Source organism: Macrobrachium nipponense, chromosome 28 (assembly GCF_015104395.2).
Source record: "Macrobrachium nipponense isolate FS-2020 chromosome 28, ASM1510439v2, whole genome shotgun sequence".
Taxonomy (NCBI): Eukaryota; Metazoa; Arthropoda; class Malacostraca; order Decapoda; family Palaemonidae; genus Macrobrachium; species Macrobrachium nipponense.
The window spans coordinates 29,105,717-29,122,688 of NC_087217.1; the positions used below are offsets into that span (position 1 = coordinate 29,105,717).

At 34.9% G+C, this 16,972-nt stretch overlaps 1 protein-coding gene across 1 annotated transcript in view; it reads left to right on the top strand.

Annotated features, from left to right (window-relative positions):
* Positions 1-16,891, top strand: part of LOC135201141 (ras-related protein Ral-a-like) — a 22,097-nt gene extending 5,206 nt beyond the window's left edge. Inside the window, exons 3-5 of the mRNA XM_064230020.1 lie at positions 2,398-2,469; positions 2,839-3,013; positions 15,044-16,891. Of these exons, the coding sequence (XP_064086090.1) occupies positions 2,398-2,469; positions 2,839-3,013; positions 15,044-15,145 (349 nt within the window). The 3' untranslated portion in view covers positions 15,146-16,891. The remainder of the gene's footprint in view (positions 1-2,397; positions 2,470-2,838; positions 3,014-15,043) is intronic.
* The last annotated feature ends 81 nt before the right edge of the window (positions 16,892-16,972 follow it).

The window sequence follows — 16,972 nt, forward strand, 5'->3', positions numbered from 1 at the left end:
CTATTCCTTTTATAGGCCTAGGAGAGGGAGGGATGGTGGGTGAGGGTGATGGATATTTTAATTTAATTTTTTGATTTGTTTATCCCTGGGCGGGGGCGGCGGGGTAGTGCCATCAGTGGACCTCATGTGGTGCACTGTAGGCATTACTTAAAGGTTCCTTGCAGCATGCTTTCAGCCCCCAGCGGCAACCACTTTCGTTACTTTTACCGTACCTCATTTCATGTTCTCTTTCTTCGTCTTACTTTCCACCCTCCCCTAACACTTGATGCATAGTGCAACTGCTTAGAGGTTTTCCTCTTGTTACACCTTTCAAACCTTTCACTGTCGGTTTCCATTTCAGCGCTGAAGGACCTCATAGATCCCAGTGCTTGGCCTTTGGCCTAAATACTGTATTCGTTTCTTGGTTTGTTGTAGGTTATGACTTAGCGACTTGGTATTATTAGTATTATTGTTATTGGAAAAAAGAAACCCACAATATAACCAAGTATAACTCGTTTACTTGTGAGTGTTTACATAGTATTAACACTCAAGTACTTTCAGGCCCTAGTTGTGGCCCTTTCTCAAGAGATATATAGTTGGTCAGTCTGGGTTAAGGCCCAGCAGTCTTCTGGAACTACTTCTTACTGAGCTGCCAACAAGTTCCAGAATATTGCTGGGCCTAACCCAGTCTGACCACCTACACATCTCTTGAGAAAGGGCCACGACTAGGGCCTGAAAGTACTTGATTGGCAATACAGTAGTACCTTGAGATACGAAAGGCTCTACTTACGAAAAACTCGAGATACGAAAGCCAATGCGAAAAATTTTACTGCTCTACATACGAAAAGTTTTCAAGATACGAAAGGTTGTTGCTGTAAAGTCCCGAGATTCGCCCGGACCACCGAGAACAATTTTAAAACTCCCGCGCCGCCAACTGAGTAAACTCGTCACCATCCTCCCGCTCTCCCATTGGTTCCTGATGCTAGTCACCCCATAAGGTCCTGCTCTCCTATTGGTCATCATCTACCCCTTGTGCTTTAAGTATTCTATTGGTAAAAGGATGCTGTAAATTGAAAAACTTATTCATACAATACATTTAATAAAAAAAAAAACATTAGGTAAAGATAGAATAAAGAATAGAAATGAATGGTTATTATACTGTTTGGTAGTTTCAGTAGTTGAAAAGAGATAATGAAAATTTATGGCTTACTGTGTAAAGTGATTGCTTGTCGATCGTTCGATACTCGTAAGTGCTGGATGTAAACAGACGTTTGGAAGCTTTTTTTTGTTTGTTTATTATAATTAATGGTTACTTAATAATTATTTGAAATGAGTACATGCAATACATTTAATAAAAAAAATTGTGAATTAGATATCATAAAATATAAAATAAATCAGACTGCCAACAAATACGTATTTTTTAGAATTCTTCTTCTGCTTTATTATTACGTTACGTATACATATGTTTCATTATAGCTGTCAGTAACTCGGTACCTCCATTAGGTAAAGATAGAATAAAGAATAGAAATGAATGGTTATTATACTGTTTGGTAGTTTCATTAGTTGAAGAGAGATACTACGTAATGACAATTTATGGCTTACTATGTGCTAGGAAAAATGATTGCTTGGCGCTCGTTCGATACTCGTAAGACGGGTAAGAGCTGAATGTAAACAATCGATTGGAAGGTTTGTTTTTTGTTTGTTTGTTTGTGTATTATAGTTAATGATTAATTAATAATTATTTGAAATGAGTACATACTGATTATTTATACATTTTATTGGCATATTCTAAGCTTTTAGCTCTTAGGTTTAGATGTCAGAATCATAGACTAGGCTACACAGGATTATTGCTAAGGGACATAGTATGCTAAAGTCGTAATAAAATGGGGTTGAACATTACATGCAGTTGAATATTACTCAAGTATGTACAGTATTGCCTTTTTGGAGTCATATTTCTTCCGTTGGATCGGCGTTGTAACCCTAGAACATGTGTTTTAGGCCTGGAAATATAATTTACTGGGGTGTTTTTGGAGGGCTTGGAACGGATTAGCCATTTTACATGTAAAATGTGTTCCAAGATACGAAAAACTCATAATACGAAGGCCGCCTCGGAACGGATTAATTTCGTATCTCGAGGTACCACTGTACTATGTAAATAATTACAAGTAAACAAGTTATACTCGGTAATCTTGTGGGTTTCTTTTTCCATCTTTAGAAGAAAACTGAAAGAATTTTTTGTTTGGTTCATTATTATTATTATTATTATTATATTTATTATTATTATTATTATTATTATTATTATTATTATTATTATTATATTATTAGCAAATGGAAATGGTGTTGTATTCCAGTTCATTATCCAACAATATTTGTAGCTTACATTTATCAATGAGTATTAATATTGTGTTTTTATTTCAGGTCTGGAGAAGGTTTCTTGTGTGTGTTCTCAATCACAGAAGACGACTCATTCCAAGCAACACAAGAATTCAGGTAATTTCTCTCTCTCTCTCTCTCTCTCTCTCTCTCTCTCTCTCTCTCTCTCTCTCTCTCTCTCTCTCTCTAGTTTCTTGCTTTTCTGCTGTAATAATGCTTGTACTATCTGAAACATGCACACTTTTTTGCGTATGATTAAGACACAAACAGTGTTATTGTGTTTTTAAGTATGTGGTCTGCATGATACTGGAATATACTGGCCATTGTGTACCATATGAATAATTCATGAACCCTTCCAGCCCTCATCATGAAAACAACATTATCATGAATAACAGGCTGTTCTGGAAATGCCTTGATTATATCTATTAGGTTTGAGTAGAAGTCCAGTACCCCAAAACCTTTGTTATGAGCCTCATCGTCTTCCAGGGAACAAATACTACGTGTGAAGAACGACGAACACATTCCATTCCTACTGGTTGGAAACAAGGCAGATCTTACAGACAGGAGGAAGGTGAGCGAAGAAGAAGGCAAGAACAGAGCTGCGCAGTGGGGTGTGCCTTACGTAGAGACCTCTGCAAAGACTCGAGCGAATGTTGATAAGGTGAGAGAGAGAGAGGCATGGCCGGTTCTGCGTTTTGCTTTCAGGTCTCTTGAATTGCTCCATCCTCACAAGGGGCTTAGTGCCTTCACTGCACCTCATACGGTGCCCTGTTGGCATTACTAAAGTTTCTTTGAAGCACCTTCCATTCCTTTCTGCTGTATCTCCATTCATATATACTCTTTCTTCCATCTTACTTTCCTTAACCCTCTGCCAACAATTTATTCATAGTGTAACTGTGAGGTCTTCCTCCTGTTACGCCTTTCAAACCTTTTCACTGTCAATTTCCGTTTCAGTATTGAATGGTCTCATCATAGGTCCCAGCACTTGGCCTTTGGATTAAATTCTATATTCTATTCTAATCTTCATTGCTCCTTGATATCTCTGATACTTTTCTTTATAATCTACACCACTTTCAGGATTATGGTTACAGGGAAAGGCTAGAATCCTATGTTGTGTAGGATTTAAGGAATATTTTTAAAAAAATTATTAGTTGTATGACATGTTCATTTTTTTCTCCAAAATCCTTGGGACATTACTCAGATATAACCAAAATGAATGGTGCTGTGTATGAGGTTAGATAGGTTGTATGCTTGCAGAGTCATGACATGTATATCTTTTGAAGTATGCACAGTCAAGTATTCCACCTACATTATGTTTAGGTAAGGTGGATGAATAGTATTCAACTTCTATTGGCCTTCTGAGCTTTACCTTGCATGGGAAATGGTTGCTGTACCATCGAAATGTTGGTAGATATTTGGTCAATCTATCAGTCACATCCTGCTGTGGGCATTGATTACCTATTGTTTTGGATTACCTGTTGTCATTTTGGTTTGCATGTTATTAGTGTCGAAAACATCTCCTTTGGTCAACTGAATGGTTGGGAGTTGATCTAAACTCACCAAATGTTGTGAATCATCTCAGTTACTTTGTTCCTTTGGCTACTTTAAGGTGCCTAGACGATTGTTGTCTGACGAGAGACTCAGGGACAAAGACCTATAGGAGGAAATCCTTTGTTTTATAATTTTTTTTTTTTTTTTTTTGCAGGACAGCATACCATTGTTTTCCTTTTAAGTTCGTGTACCTGATCTGTTGTCTTGATAAGGTATAATTTTCATGATGGTATTCTTTTGTTTTCAAGTGTTAAAAAGAAATGATGACATTTATGTTCCTCATTGATTCATCATTTGATTACTTTTGTTTTATAGGTATATATATGCTCAAAAATTCAGATGAGCTAATAGTTGAATACAGAGCTTTAAGAACGAGGTAGAGTTTAGTTCCATGTTGTAGTGAGGTACAAAGCTTCAATGACTTCAATGAGTCGTAAAATATAAAGCTTGTCGGATTAGTTGATATTTGAAAAGTCTTTGCTACGTAGAAGCTTACAAGACTAGGTAGGGGTGACCTCCATAATTGCAGGATAAAATGTAAGAATTTGGCTGATTTCATCTCCAGATTTAAAGCTTGAAACCTTTATTTTCTAGCAAATTTTAATATTTTGTTGAGAATTGAATCTTAAGATTTATGAATCATGCAGATGCTAGCTTTGTATACGGAAGATATGACTTCGAGGTTAAGCTAGAAGTTGCCTTGGCAAGACTGAATGCATATCACCAGAAGGAGCAAGTTGGACATTGTTTCTCTTAGTCTGCGATGTTTCTTATTTTAGTCTGCGATATGTTTCTTATTTTAAATTCTCATGAGCTTCCATTAGCTAAACTTTGATTTAAGAGAGCAACTGTAGTGTGATGATAATTGTGGGGATTTTGAAAACACCTGTAGGTCCCCCAGATCCATTGTCAATTTTTTATTTAGAAACTTTTGCTTGACATAGGTTTTAGAAAGCATAGATTTACAAGAAAAAAAAAATGGGGCCAATGTTGCGAATGTGCTTGCAGAGTGCCAAAATCACCGATTGCATAAGATAATGTGCCTTGCTTAATGAAGGGATAGTGTTGCATAATAAGCTTTCTGATGTAAAACCATGAGCATTGTGCATGTTTAATATCAGTGTCTTTAAATCTTGAAATTTTTCTTGAGTAAATTTTCAAAATTGTTGGTATATTGAAGATGGTACAGAAGAGCTTGCATTTCATAAAGGTTAGTCCTTCTGTGTGCTTCACAAAGCAGCCAGTTTCATTTATAAATATTTTCTGGGCTAACCTTGATTCAGAAGACTTGTCTATATTATTCAATCATGTTTATGTCTTCTTCTTCTTCTTCTTCTTCCCAGCTTTTTCCCATTTTTATATGGGGTCGCCGTTTCGGATGAGCCGTTTCCATCTATTTCTATCGTTGCGCTTCTGCCTCATCAATTCCACCCTTTCTCATGTAAATCTCCTCTCACACAGTCCTTCCATCTCTTTCTTGGTCTCCCTCTTTCTTCTTGTATGGCTGGTAAAATACACACACTGGTATTTTTTCAGAGTCTAATAGACTCTATGCTTTCAATGATGGTTCTCATAAACATTCAAAACAATCTTGCTATGTATGATAAAAATCGACAATTATATAGTAAACTGTATTACTATGTAAAAGGCAAAAGTAAAGATGCCTCATCAATTTTTTTTTTTTTTTTTTTTGTCACCATGAACGCTGATGAGCAACCTTGTTCAGGTGTTCAAAAAGTCTTTTTGTCTTTTACATAGTAATCCAGTTTACTAGATAATTGTGGATTTTTATTACACAAACTTTTTTTTTCACGAGACTGAATTTCTAAGTAATCTAGCAAATGTTATTGCTGATATGCCACCATTACAGCACAAAGTTGAAGTAAAAGCTTTATCTCTGTATTGCTATAGTTTTGCACCTTTTACATATTATTATAAAGGCATTTTACTGTTGGCTGTGCTTTGTATGTCCTTCCGCAAGTACATTAGCAAAACATAAAGCAGCCTGTTTTCTGCCTTCCTTTGCCTTTTTCTTAAGCATATATTATGGTGATTCAGATAACTCCGGCCCTTTCAGACCTTTCTTATCTTCTCTGGTCTTGTACACTAATACAGTATAGGTTATGTAGTGTATCTTATTTCCTTTTGATTTTTTTTTTTTTACTTGTTACCTCCTCTCATTGTTTGTTAGTAACTGTTTCCTTTTGTGTTGCCAGATACTTATACTCCATATTTGAAGGAAATGTCTGCTTGGCTATACTGTATTTGAAGCAGATGTCTCCCTGAAACTTTATTAATATATAGTACATATATTATGGTGATGACTAAAGCATTTCCTAATGCTTTTTTGTACTTGGTATGTCTACATAATGTACAAAAGCAAAGTTTTTTCAATTTTTGCAGCTTTTATTTCATAGCCTGCATTTTTATGTAGGTTAAAGTGGTTTGATCTGAGAATTTTTTAGAATGCCTCTCATCATTAAATAGTCACACAGACAGTAAGTTTTTCTGTGGGTATGAAGTTAACAGCTTAGGATGGTCTTTCTAGAATATTGATAATATTCATAGCAGTTATAAAATTATTTGTCAGGAGCTTAAAAAGATTTAACTCTTTTGAAGCCGAAGGAGGATTATTAAAAAGTAATTTCACTACACCACGGGTTCATTTTTTGGAGTTCTAGTTCAAGCCTGAACATATTTTTCCTAAACGAGGGATAAAAAACAGAGCACAGAAGCATTGCCATTGGAAAGTTAGGGGTTTTGGAATTGAAAGTTGCAGAATAACCAGAAATGAGAAAAATGAAAGTACAATGTGGGGTCATCATTGCAGAGAACTTGCTATATTGGAAGTGACTATTTCAATATGTCTCTTGTAAATTTACCATGCAATCCATCGGTTGAACTGATGCACTGTAAGTGAACTGCTCTAACTTCATAAAATTATATACGTACATTATTTGTAAAAGAAGCTGTGGCGTTGAGTTTTCAACCAGAGGTGGTATAAAGTTTATGGAGATAAGTCCCAACATTTTCAGTTTGATGAACCATTGTATTTCCTAAGAATTTGCTGTTTATTAAGTAGGGTATAGCATATATAATGTGTTTATTAAGAACCAACCCTTCAGAGTTCGGAATCGCAAGACTGAGCTAAGAATTGCAACTCAGTGGTTAGGGTAAACTGATTATTTATTAAATAATGATAATAGTATTGCATTGCTGTCCCCATGAAACATGCATAAATTGATGTTGCATGTTTAAAGGCATCAGAATAATGTGTGATGATGACCTGAGAATGGTTGCATGCAAAGACAAAAGTGAATGTGCTCATTATAAAGGAAGGCTGAATGCCAATAATTGTTTGCTTTTTTATGTCCAGCCTTTTTTTTTAGGAAGATAAATTAACTATAGTACAGTATATCTCTTAATCACATTATTGAAGTTAGACTTCAAAATAACTAAAATTTAGTGTTACTGTCTTGCACATACTTCAGATGAAGTTGGTTGGCTGTTTTTTTAAGGTTGGAGAAATGTACTGGTGGATGTAGAATCACTTTTACGTCTGTTAGGTTACTTTATGATGCATACTGATGTACCACAGCATTGAGGATGAGAGAGGTATTAGCTACTTTTGTAGAGGTGAGATGCAGAGTAATTTTCTTGGTATTTGACAAGATCTCTGCATATGCTGAAGTGAAAAAAACAAAGATGTCCAATTTGAAATGAAAAAAAATATGTTAATCAAGGGCTTGGTGTGTAGAAAAAACACAGTTGTTTGTATGTTGTACTTTGCAGTGCAACACAAAACGCAAATAACTGAAGTAGTATTAGGTAGCAAAGCAGAGTGGCAAACTAGCATGGCAGAAGAAAGGAAGATTCTGTTAAGACTCCCCAATGCCTTTAATGATTCTCCAACAGTTTTTGAACTTTGCAAATAGTAATTAATGAAAGCAAGGTAAGAGAGCTGTAAACAATTGCTGGACCAGTAGTATTGTTGTGGTGCAGTCAAGGTTTAGAATAAAAAGTTTTTATTACTCTTACTCATTGCTATAGCCCTCAGTTTCTGCCTAAGTAAGTATTGCTTGAGAGAAGTATAGAAAAACATATTCTTGTAAGAAAAATTATTTTTTTAAAGTTTTCAAGTCAAGAAATCAGTCCCATGGTGAATTGTTTTATTAGAAGTTGGAAATGCTCTTAGAAATTGTGTAAGGAATTGGGGAAAAAATGTAAGTACATATGTAAATTTGATTTTGGTTCATTTTAGTTAGTATAACCAAGACTCTGCTCTGTAACAGGGTGAAAGCCACTGGGATTGTTAATTTATTACGAGTTTGTGAAACGAAATAAATACAATGGCTTAAGGTTTGAGTTAGTAGAAGAGATAAATTGGTTTAGAAGAATTTCGTGCTGCAAGATGATGTCTACATATACAAAAGTTCACTTTTATTTTGAATGCAGCCTTTGGTTCCTCTTGGTAAGAATAACTGCATCAGCTGACAGCAGGTTTAAGGTTTGATGCCTTTTTGGAAAAGGATGATGTTTTTAGATGTGTACTAATACATTTTTGGGTTATTTTTCACCCACTCATATTTCCTTGGATCTGATACCCATCTCTTAAGTACTGTACAATGTCACATTTACATATTTTTTCTAAACCCATCCGCAATGAGAAAAGCTGCATTCAAGCTTATCTTTACTGAGAATGTTCTCTTGAGTTTCGCATATGAATTTAGATTTAATTTTATTCTAAGTGTAACCTTGAAGCAATTTTTTCACGTACGACGAATTTGAAGGGCTGGAAAAATGATAACATCTAACAGGACTTTTATATAAGGAGAGAGTTTACTTGTAATATACTTATTGTTCAATGTATTGAAGCACTCAGCACCATACAGATGCTTCATTATCACCCTTTAATTTCTCCTTTGGACTTTACTGAGCACAGTTTTGTGTGTTGCACTGTACATTGGACAGTGCACAGCCTGTACTTTTGTGTATGATTACTTGCGTGCGTCCTTTCGTGGTTATCTTGATAATGGTAATACAGTCACCATACCACTATTCATTGGTTGTCACACCTGTTTGTTGCTTAATTTTATTGATACACTTTTAATTTACATTCACTGTTGGTCACTCTTTCAGCAATATTAAATCTATCTGTTTATCAGTGTGTATTATATTTTGTGGATATTTATGTTTTCCTGTAAATAATACAAGTTGCTTCTTTTTACAGTTTGTTGCAGTTTTAGTTTCTTGTATTTTGTTTTCCAAATTCTGATCACTGTAGTACTATGCAAAATGTGTGCCCCTTTGTGGCAGACAGAAGATTCAAAGTATTTCAGAAATTATCACTGGGTTATAGAGTGGTTACTCATTTGATCATTGTGGGGAATTTGTTGGATAGTACTGTAAAACAAAAAAGACTAATTTTCATACTGTACATAGAAATAAATGCTTTTAGATGTAAGCTGTACTTTTTTAGTCAATTAAAAGATTTTGTCACTTGACGTTTTTGAACAATTGCCATCTTTAACAATGTATAGGGCATTTTTTAATTTTTGTTTCAAAGTTCTATGTAGACTAATGGGGATTACTGTGGCTAACTTTCCATCTCCCCGCATTCAACAGGTATTCTATGATTTGATGCGAGAAATTCGTTCTCGTAAATTGGAAGACAATAAGAAGAACGCCAATGGCAAAGGCAAAGATCCCGGCAAGAGGAAAAAGCCCAAGTGCTGCATCCTTTAGGTCAGACGTCTCCTCTCGAACACAGCCTCCTGTCAGGCCGTTCACATTGCCACAAACTTGCCCTCTCCCTCACCTTTAGTACTCCCTCCTTCTCCTCTCCTCCTCCTCCTAACAGTTTGCTGCTCATGTCCGATTGTCATGGAACTACTTCTCGACTCCTTCTCATGATCGTCATTTTGCCACCCGACCTCTCCCTCTTGCTTTGTTATTAGGTGCCTCTTTAGCTTAGTTTATATCAAAGATGATTTGCTAGATTTGGTATCCTGTTTTATGACCATTAGTATGATTGTTTATTCAGTTTAACTTTTAAGTACTATTTCAGTTGTGTCTGGTTTTGTCCAGGAACCTTCTTTATTTAGATTTAGTATTAGTTCCCTACTACTACTTATGTTGTCAAGTATAAATATCAGTTATAGTAATTGATCCTTTTTGTTTTTAAATTGAATTTTACAAGCTTTCTCAAGTTACCTAGATTTTGATTTGTAATGCTGCTAGTTCAGTGTACTATACTAGTGTTTAGAGCCATGTCTTTTATCTAGTCATTGATATGTTTTGTACATTTATTCCATGACTTTCATTTCCTACTTTAATATTCATTACTTCAAATCATTATACGCCTCAAGTCCTGTATTTCCCTTCCCGCAGCTCTTGCTTGATGAAGAGTTTCTGAACCTTGCTTACTGGATAGACGAATGTGTCTGCCCTGTGTCTTTTCTTGTACAATGTTGCTATTAGTTATGAAGCTTACCAGCTTTAATCAACCTACTCTGAATTGTGCTGTATAGACAAATTCATACAGTCCCTAGAAAACATTCAAGATTTCTATCCAGTTGAGCAGAGCTTGCATAATGACTTTTGCCTTAATAGAACCTGCAGTGATGTTTTGGCTTGATATGTGTTGCCTGCATAAACTGTGTTAAGGCAGTGCCACACATGCTCATTGTCTGGCATCTTCTGGGATCCTCCTGCTAAAATGCATCATGTTTAGCCTTTATGAGTACCGTAAAGTTGCGCATGTTTGATATAAGGTGGTGCTGCACAAGAGTAATCCGGCGACCTGAGTTGTCCACCAACATTGGCTTCCTGGTGCAAAGTTTGGCAGCACGATGCCAAAAGATACCAGAAAATGTGCTCATGTGACACCACTTTCACTCTTGGTCAATCCTTTTTTCATCCCTTGTCATTGTCCATCAAAAGATCAAGCACTGCTTACTGTATCTTGCCATGTATATGTGAATAAGATCGTTTTTATACCATTGTGGATTTCATAGACTGTAAATAGTCTAGCCATTAATCCCTAGATTGTGTTGTCAAGTTTAAACCATTTAGATTAAAATAATGACTAGCATCATATTGCAGCATAAAGTACAAATTAATGTAGCCATGAAACCCATCTCATGAAATTATTTCCTTGTAATTTGGAAGGAAAAATAATATAGTATTTTGCATGGAGTCAGAATATGATACTATAGTTATTATCATTAGTTAGTATCATATGTTTTGTAAATTTGTAGTAAAATTGGATTATTTTATTAGCATTTGTCATTTTAAGTGAAATGCCAGTTTACCTGGTAAGGAACTACATTTGTTAGATTATTTTAGTGACCATCTTTGGTAACGTGAAAGAGTAGCATTTTTTAGTTATTAGACTTTGTTGTAGTGTAGTTAAATAGTACTAATGACATAAAGGTTGAAGAGGGAACCCATTTTACATCTAACCCCGTAGATATGTTAAGTGTTGATGTATTCATTCTTATTTAGAGGATATAAGGTTTCCTCAAATGTTGGGTTGATAAATATGGTTTTCGTGAGTTTCTTAGTCACATTATTACAGGATATCAGTTTTGTACTTCTGTATTTTAAAGCATTTTATGTCAGGTCCAGACATCTTTATTGTTGCTGTACAGCTATCTGTCTTACAGGACTCTTGCTAGTGCTAGGTGGGCTGTATTTGTATTTGGTGAATATGCTTAGGTTTTACTGTGATTTAGACAGTGTTCACAAGTCTTCCTTGCTTTTATTCTTTTAATTCTTTTTGGATATTCATATCTGTGTTTTTTTAAAGGTGCCAAATGTGTTTTTCATTGTTGTCTGACAAGCTGCTTTTTTGTGTGATCACTCACAACACCCTAGTGTTCATATGTTGTTGTTTAAAGCTGTCCGTTGATTAGCTGCAAAAGCAGTTGATTGTAGCACACTCATTTTTCTTCCTGAGAATTTTCTAACTTCCTCCTCAGTATTTATGAAAAGTTTATTTGTTGAGCTGTTGTTTATATCTCAGGAAGGCAAAAATGTGGATTGAGTGTGGAAATACTGGATTAGATTGAATGTAATTTTTTGTCAGAAAACTTGATAATTGTCCTTATTTCTTGCAAATTTCCTCTCAGGTCAGATTACGCAAGTTTTGTGTATGGAAGGAGTGAGAAAAATTAAATTGCAGTAAAGTATATAGAGTATATTAATTTTCAGTCATTCCTGTTGCTGAAATCAATTAGTATGTGACACTGTTTTTCTGAATTTTGATCATTGCACTTTGTAGGGCATGATGCACATTTGATTTTCACCTGAGTAGGTATCTTCGCTTGCAGTAATTAGCATTTGCATTGTATATGATTTTGGAGTCTTGAATTATGCCAAAGCCCAATGATACCAAAGTCCCTGGTTTAAGTACGCCAGTTGAGAACATAAATAGCAGTGCCCAGTTTTCCTAAGAGATAATTTCACCTAAGTTAAGAGTTTTACTTCTATGACAATAGTCATAAAATAAAGCATAAATGTTATGCTTTTTGGTCTTATGTGACTTTTGAATTGGAGGTTAGCGTAGCCTAAAGAATTCAGTAGGTGTCACTTGCTATTTTTAGAGCCTAGTTATACCAGCTTGGTGTACGTGAAATGATCGGGTAGATGCAAACAGTGGAGACCTGCTGAGGTAGTGTAGTTATATCCTGTTGGCTTAATTTTCCTGTTAGGGAGAGAGAGAGATTTGCTTTAGATTTTAGTTCTTTATTTAAGCTTCCAAAAGCTGCAGAGAAAATGTTTTGTTCTCTGAGTTTTTACGTATTGATATTTAATGTTCATTTTTGTCAAGTTATCTTGCATGGCCTCGAGTATTGCGCATGATTTTTTTTCAGTCTTTGCTTTTTGGTTTTGCATGGTGTTATAAGTTTTTATATTAATTTCTTTTTTTTTTATTTATTTACTATTATTATTATTATTTTTTCTTGTTGCTATCCAGGTATATATCATAAGAGTACTTATGAAATATTTATTTGTAATCTTTGTTAGTATACTTTAAACATGATTTATGTGGTATTCTGTCACATTGATAATTTTTCATTCTTTATCAGATGTTTTTGGAGTTTCATAGTTTCAAGTCCTTTCTTTCAAAATGCTTCTAACAGACTATGAGTGACATGATTTGGACAAAAAGTTAGGCCAAGTTAAGATGAATGTGGTTTTGACATTTTTAGAATATTATGTAGAATTGCAGAAAATAGACTTAATTGATCTTGGAAGAAACTGTACTCTAGCTGAATGTGTGGAAGGTGTTAAAAGTGTTCTGCATATCTCTGTTTCCCATATAACTTGTTTTCATCTAGGTGACATACACACACACAATCTTTAATTCTTGCCTAGGAAAATTTTTGCCTGCATAATGTTATTCTCAGGAAATTGAAAGATGCTTCTTAAATTGCAGCCTGAAAAGTTGTAAAGTCTAGGGGATTTTATTACTGTTGAAACTTGTTGCTTATTGATTAACCATTCATTTCCTGAATTTTATTTTAGTGTTTAACTTGGAAGGTAAAATGGGGGCTCTAATATTCCACTATAAGGCTTTCCTTCTGTGTAATTATGGTGACTTTCCCTTACATAGTCATTCATTGGATTCACCAAAACACTTGTGGTAACACTTTCCATTGTCTTGCCAGTTATGAAGAGGTGTTAGAAGAAGTTATATAAGTTATGCAGCTTGTGCAAAAGTGTTCTTATCCTTTTTAAACATTGTGTTACCAATGATTTCAAATTGAGCTAGTTATTAGTCAGGTTTCAAACACAGAACTTCTGTTCATTTCTTGTACACTGTGTATGATGTGATTTTTCAACCACTCTAACCCAGAAATGATCAGAAAACACTCATGGATTCATTAGATATTAAATGTACATTACCACTACATGTGCTGTTCTATGAAAACTTCATTTTGGTTAAGACAAGATTTCACTTAACCCTTATCAGTACACCATACAGTGTAGTGACTGTTCTCAACACTTAAAAATGATTGTTAAATACTTTTGGATATTTCTTTTATAGTGGCACTTTTTGGTGGGATGCAGGATTCTTGTAACGAATAATGTTCAGATCCGTTACATATTTTCATATAGAATTGTTTTATTAATACATTTCTAAAAGGCATAAAATCAACATGTTTAAATTTAAGTTTTCACAAGAAACCAAGCCAGTTTATCTTGCAAGTTCTTAGTCATATTAAACAGCCAGTGGTTTTTATATTACGCCAGCCAGGTTTTTGGGTTTCCCTTTGCCCTTCAGATGACCTTGTGATAATATACATGAATGGTATTATAATGCACAGGAGAACAACAGATATCTGTGCTGGGCTGCAAATGAAATACCATGTTTGGCACTTGAGTTCTATTTGATGGTATAAATGAAATAATCACCTAAGCACAGCGATAGCCAGTTGAGACTAGTTCTGATATCTCGGTATTTGATGTTAGGAAGCAGACAGTATTCTAATCAGTCTAATTTGTATTTCACATTTCATGTGACATTACTTTCTTTAATACTGAAGGTTGTTTGGTAAGCAGTGTATAGAACTTTTTGCCTTTTTAAATTGTTACTCTTCGACTAAATCAGGATCTTTATATAAGAGCTACTGCATCAAGAAAGTGCCTCTATTATGGTGACAGGGAGTAGTTTTTGTTATCGGAATATTTAAGTCTTCTCCATTAGTATTTTATTAAAAAAATACGTACTAGCACCAAATAAAAGATGATTGGCAATTAACAATTAATTAATTAATGGTTGTTCATATTGTGGAGTCTATAAAAATATGCTAGAATAATTAGCTTGGTATTAATATGTAAGAAATTTGTAGGAAAATTAGCAGGTAGAGGTAGTATGTCAGAAATCTGTTTAAAAAATTGTGCGCCTGTGTAAATTAGGAAAATATTGTAATTGTCAAAGAGTATTGAATGTTTTAAGTATTAACCAAAGCTTTGTAGGTACAGCATGAAAAAAATAAAATGTATATAGTGCTGCATTGCAGTCTCTTGCATGCTGAAGGAATGGTATTCATTATTAGAATTATTGTTTTGTCGGTAAAAGTAATGTTAACATATCAGATGAGACAACTAATTCTTGTTTAAACATTTTCAGGCGTTCTACGACCTGGCACGTTTGATTTCAGCCAGCAAGCAGCAGTCAGATGGTCCTGCTGAAGACGAGAGCAAACCTACAAAGTGTTGCTGTATCTCATAAGTTACGGCAGTTGACTCTCGACATCACTAGGCTGATATGCTGTTTAGGTTACGAACTCTTAATGGCAATTTGTTTTCCTTTTCACTCTCTTTGTGTAAAAAGTTGTGGGTATTTGTTTTGTTATACAATTGTGGATAATCCTTCAAAGAAAATCTAGATTCACTGTATAATCATTCCTTTGATCTTTATCACTGAATCATTTTAACAAGTAAGTATAGTTCAATCATCAGTTACAGAGATTAAACAAATGTCAAGTGGCTTTTTTTGACAGTAGCTTGTTTGAATCATTACAGCTTTGTTGAAGCATTTAGTATGACAAGAGAAAATTCTGATGAAGCCTTGAGGTTTGTGATTGATCAATGAAATGCATGCCAACTGGGTGTTACATCATTTGGAAGAAATGCCCTCATGAGAAACAGATATTGGATGGAAACTGATTAGCAGGTGTGATTTTCCTTCAAAATTCAGGAAAACGTAAAATCTGGTACGCACTATGTTAAAACTCATGTGCTTGGTCAACTGGACCCCCCAACCCCCCCCCAGGTAGTTAGCTTCATTATGGAAGCTGATGTGAGATATTTCATACTGGAGCCATGTTATTTTTATATATTTACAGATTTTATCATATGATGATGATGAGAATGGTAAATTTGCACAAATATTCCAGTTTTATAATTTTGCCTGATAGTATGCAGATCCCCTACAAGTTTAGTAGTAGTACTCCGTCATTAACCCAAATGGAGTCAAATATCTTACGAGCCAAGTGTTTTGCAAAGGAGCGTGTGGTATTGGAATGATAATATTGTGAGTGTTGGAGTGGTTGTGTCATCTAGTCTGGTGAGAGGAGTAATTGTCTTCATTCCAAGAAAACAATCACATGTAACATTATTTTTATCTTATTTTTACCTTGAAAACATCATGTTGGATTTTGACACAAGCTGAGCTTTAAATTTATTTCCAGTACTTTGAATATTTTGAGTATGTTTAGAACTCCCTTTAGTGTTAAGTGTTAAGTTGGGAACAGTTTCCAGTGTTTGTAGGAATTAAGACTAGCCGACTGTCAATTGAAAACCTTGAGAGTCTGGAGTGCGACTCAGGCACAAGGACAGAACACTTGTACTTTGCAGTACAGTATTTTCAAATGAGTGCCTGTTCAGTCTCTCTTCAAATGATCATCAGTCCATTCCAGAAAAATGAAGTTTAGCAGTGTTGGACGTTATAAAGCTGCCTGTTAGTGACGTTGTCGAGGGTACTTATTTATATGCTTTCTTTACTTTTTCTTTGTTTGTAAAATGTTACTACAGTTCTTACTCTACTGCACTTGCATCACCACATAATTGTTTACCTGAAGGGAATTGGCTTCAGGAAAAGAGAATGGCCATCTGTCAAGACAAAATTGCCATAAAATGTCATTTATCACAAATTAGGTTAGAAATCTGTTAGGCCAGACCTTACAGTAGGCTAGCTTGAGAATTGTGTATGATAAGATCCTGTTTTTATATACTTTTAATGATAAGTGTATATCTGTAATTACTGAATTGGTCTGATGGGAGGCCACTTTGTACTGTCAGTATCAGTTAAGTGCTTAATATTGATGTAAGATAGCCTTAGTTATGTGCTTAGTTAAAAGATTTTATAGTCACATGGATGACAAAATTTTCATTTTGTCATCATCACTCAAAGCCTCCATTGTAAAATATGAATTTTGATGTGTAAGGATACAATAATTATTATGACTGAAAATCACTGTTAGTGTTGCTTTGTCACCCACTGAATGCAACTCCGTACACTCCCACACCAGTGATAAGGACCTCTGTCACTGGTATG